Raw genomic sequence first — 2,576 nt, 5'->3', positions numbered from 1 at the left:
ATGTCACAGTTGAAAGCCCTTGGACTTCACTCTTTTCTAGGTATTTCCATTACCTAGGTGCTGTAGATGTGATGCTCATGTTAAAAAGAAAATGAGGAGTATTGTCTTTGGCTGCAACACTAAGGGGGGAGGCTATAGTTTAGGGTGTTGCACGTGGAAATGGACCAGAAGGCACTCAAAACAGCAGGCTGGACCCACATTTCCTTTACTTCGGGGAGAAATCATAGGATTTAAAATATCTGCCCCCCCAAGTCCAATTTTAACCTGCACTGTCAATGGGTTTTGGCAGGCAGGGAGGCCAATAAGGGGACTCTGAGCTTGTCCCTTGAAGTGGGGTATGGGTGCTTGGTTTCCCTGCATGTTCACTAAGCTCTGCCCTGTCTGTGGCGTGGGATCTCCTGGAGCCTTCCTGACAGGGGTGGTCACTCACTCGTGGGAAGGCCCAATCTAAAAGGAGAGATACACTTATTGCCTGCTTGGTATCTTTATTTATTTTTCATGTTCTCTCATTCTGTGGGGACTCTAGCCAAGTGGTATTTCTGTTGGTTTTGCCCTGCAGATGTACGTCCTTCTGCTGTTCAACATCAACCCTGGGAGCAGTGAGTATGGATTGACCCTACTGGCCTTGTCAAGGGGGTGGAACATAGCTGGCTCTGGTGCTTTCTTCTTTCATCCAGTCTTGATTCTTGGTCACACAGCAAGTCTTCTCCCATGGCATACTTGGCTTTCAACTGTGCCAAGAAGGTAGGCAGGTTCACTGGCCCCTTGGTGCTCATCAAACCTGGTCTTGGGAGAAGACTTGTTATTGCTTAGGTTACATCTGAGCATTTGGTTGGTGGGGCTATTGGGATAGGGTTGGAATGAGAAAGCAGCTTGAGACAGTTGGAATCCAATGGGCTGAGCTCATCACTTGGCCTGAGCAGTCCTCACTTCCATTTCTATCTTTTCTGTACAGGAAAAGGAAGAAAAAGAAAAGATCACAAGTTTGTGTAGTATGCACCACACACATAGCACAGCTCGTTTCTTGTTCCCAAGGTGTTTGGGATGGGACCCGGTTGTCTGCAAGGCTCTTAGGTCTCGCCTGACAGACTTCTGATCTTTATTTGAACTAAAGTGATTCTACCTGGCTCTGATGACTGGTCACATTCAGACGACATGAATCAGATAGCAATTGTCACAAAGAAGGAAAGTCATATACCTCGTGTGGAGTGCAGAAGTGACAAAGGATTCCTGGGTCTGTTCACATACATGGTTAATACATGAGAAAATAGCAGACACTTTGAAATTATAACCTGAGAAAAAAATAGAACTGCATTTGTGATTAAGAGATGAAAGGTACATGGAAGAAGGAAAAATGTTAAATAGCCACGACTGAATGATTGAATATGATACATGCTTGGTATAGTGAATGAGCACTGAATTTAGAGTCAGAGGACTTGGGTTCAAATCCCCCCTTCCCCCAGTACATAACTACTTGTGAGACTGTGGGTCACACATCACCTCCCTGACCTTGGTTTTTTCATCTGTAAAATTATGGGGTTGGAGTTGATGAGCACCGGGGGTTCCAACCATGGATCTAGTATTCTATACTCCTACGACTCTATCCTTTCAACACTGAACCACACAGAAACAAGTCTTCTGGAAAACCAAAAGGATTTCACAGGTCCCATTTACTATCTTCTTTGAGAAGAAAATGGGATGAGGGTTTTATTGCCTTTGGACTAGATCTGTCACTTCATTGATATGTATGGGGAGCTTGCAGGGAAAAAAAACAAACTCCCTTTACCATTGTAGATTGCCATCTTCTCAAGCAAATGATGGTCATGAATTACCTGAGATCTTTGAGAAGTTAAGTGACACATCTAGGGTCACACAGACAGAATGTGTCCAAGGCGGGACTTGGGACCCAAGTTTTCCTGGTTCAGAGGCTGGCTCTGTATCCATCACCCAGAATCACAGAATCACAGACTTTAAGAGTTAAAAGACTTCCATGTCCATCTGGTCCAATTCCTACACAAAAGCAATCCTCACTATGTTGTACATGATGAGTGGGTCATTCAGTCATTGCTTAAAGAAGTCCAAGGAGGATTGTCCTACCACGTCCCTAGACAGCTCATTTCATGCTTGAACAGCTCTGATGTTAGGGAGTTTTTCCCGATCTTTCAAACTTAAATTTGTCTCTTTACAATTTCCACCCACTGCTACTGGTTCAGCCCTTTGGGGCCAATAAAGAACAAGTCCCTGCTTCAAAGAGTGGAAGATTGCTATCAAGTCACTCCTGAGGTTTCTCTTCTCCAGGCCAAATCTGCCCAGTTTCTTCAACTGACCTTCATTTGTCATGGATTTAAGGCCCTTCACTACACTGGTTGCTTTCCTCTGGATACTCTAGCTTATCAGCATTCTTAGACTGTGCACTCAGAGCCAAATACAATACTCGGGATGATTTCTGATGACAGCAGAATAAAGTGGAACTCTCTCCTTGCTATTCCTGGAAGCTATGCCCTGATGCCTCTCCAGTCATTGTAATTGTCATCATCATCATCATCATCATCATCATCATCATCATCATCATCATC

The 2,576-nt window shown here is 44.3% G+C and overlaps 1 protein-coding gene across 1 annotated transcript in view; it reads right to left on the bottom strand.

The window, feature by feature from the left end:
- Positions 1 to 662: 662 nt before the first annotated feature.
- The window catches only part of LOC114023732 (synaptotagmin-9), a 208,163-nt gene continuing 206,249 nt past the window's right edge, over positions 663 to 2,576 (bottom strand). Inside the window, exon 7 of the mRNA XM_027836542.1 lies at positions 663 to 947. Coding sequence (XP_027692343.1) covers positions 939 to 947 — 9 coding nt within the window. The 3' untranslated portion in view covers positions 663 to 938. The remainder of the gene's footprint in view (positions 948 to 2,576) is intronic.

The sequence above is a fragment of the Vombatus ursinus genome, unplaced genomic scaffold (assembly GCF_900497805.2).
Source record: "Vombatus ursinus unplaced genomic scaffold, bare-nosed wombat genome assembly UNPS02014818.1, whole genome shotgun sequence".
In the NCBI taxonomy this organism is placed as follows: Eukaryota; Metazoa; Chordata; class Mammalia; order Diprotodontia; family Vombatidae; genus Vombatus; species Vombatus ursinus.
This window is presented reverse-complemented; position numbering and strand designations above follow the sequence as displayed.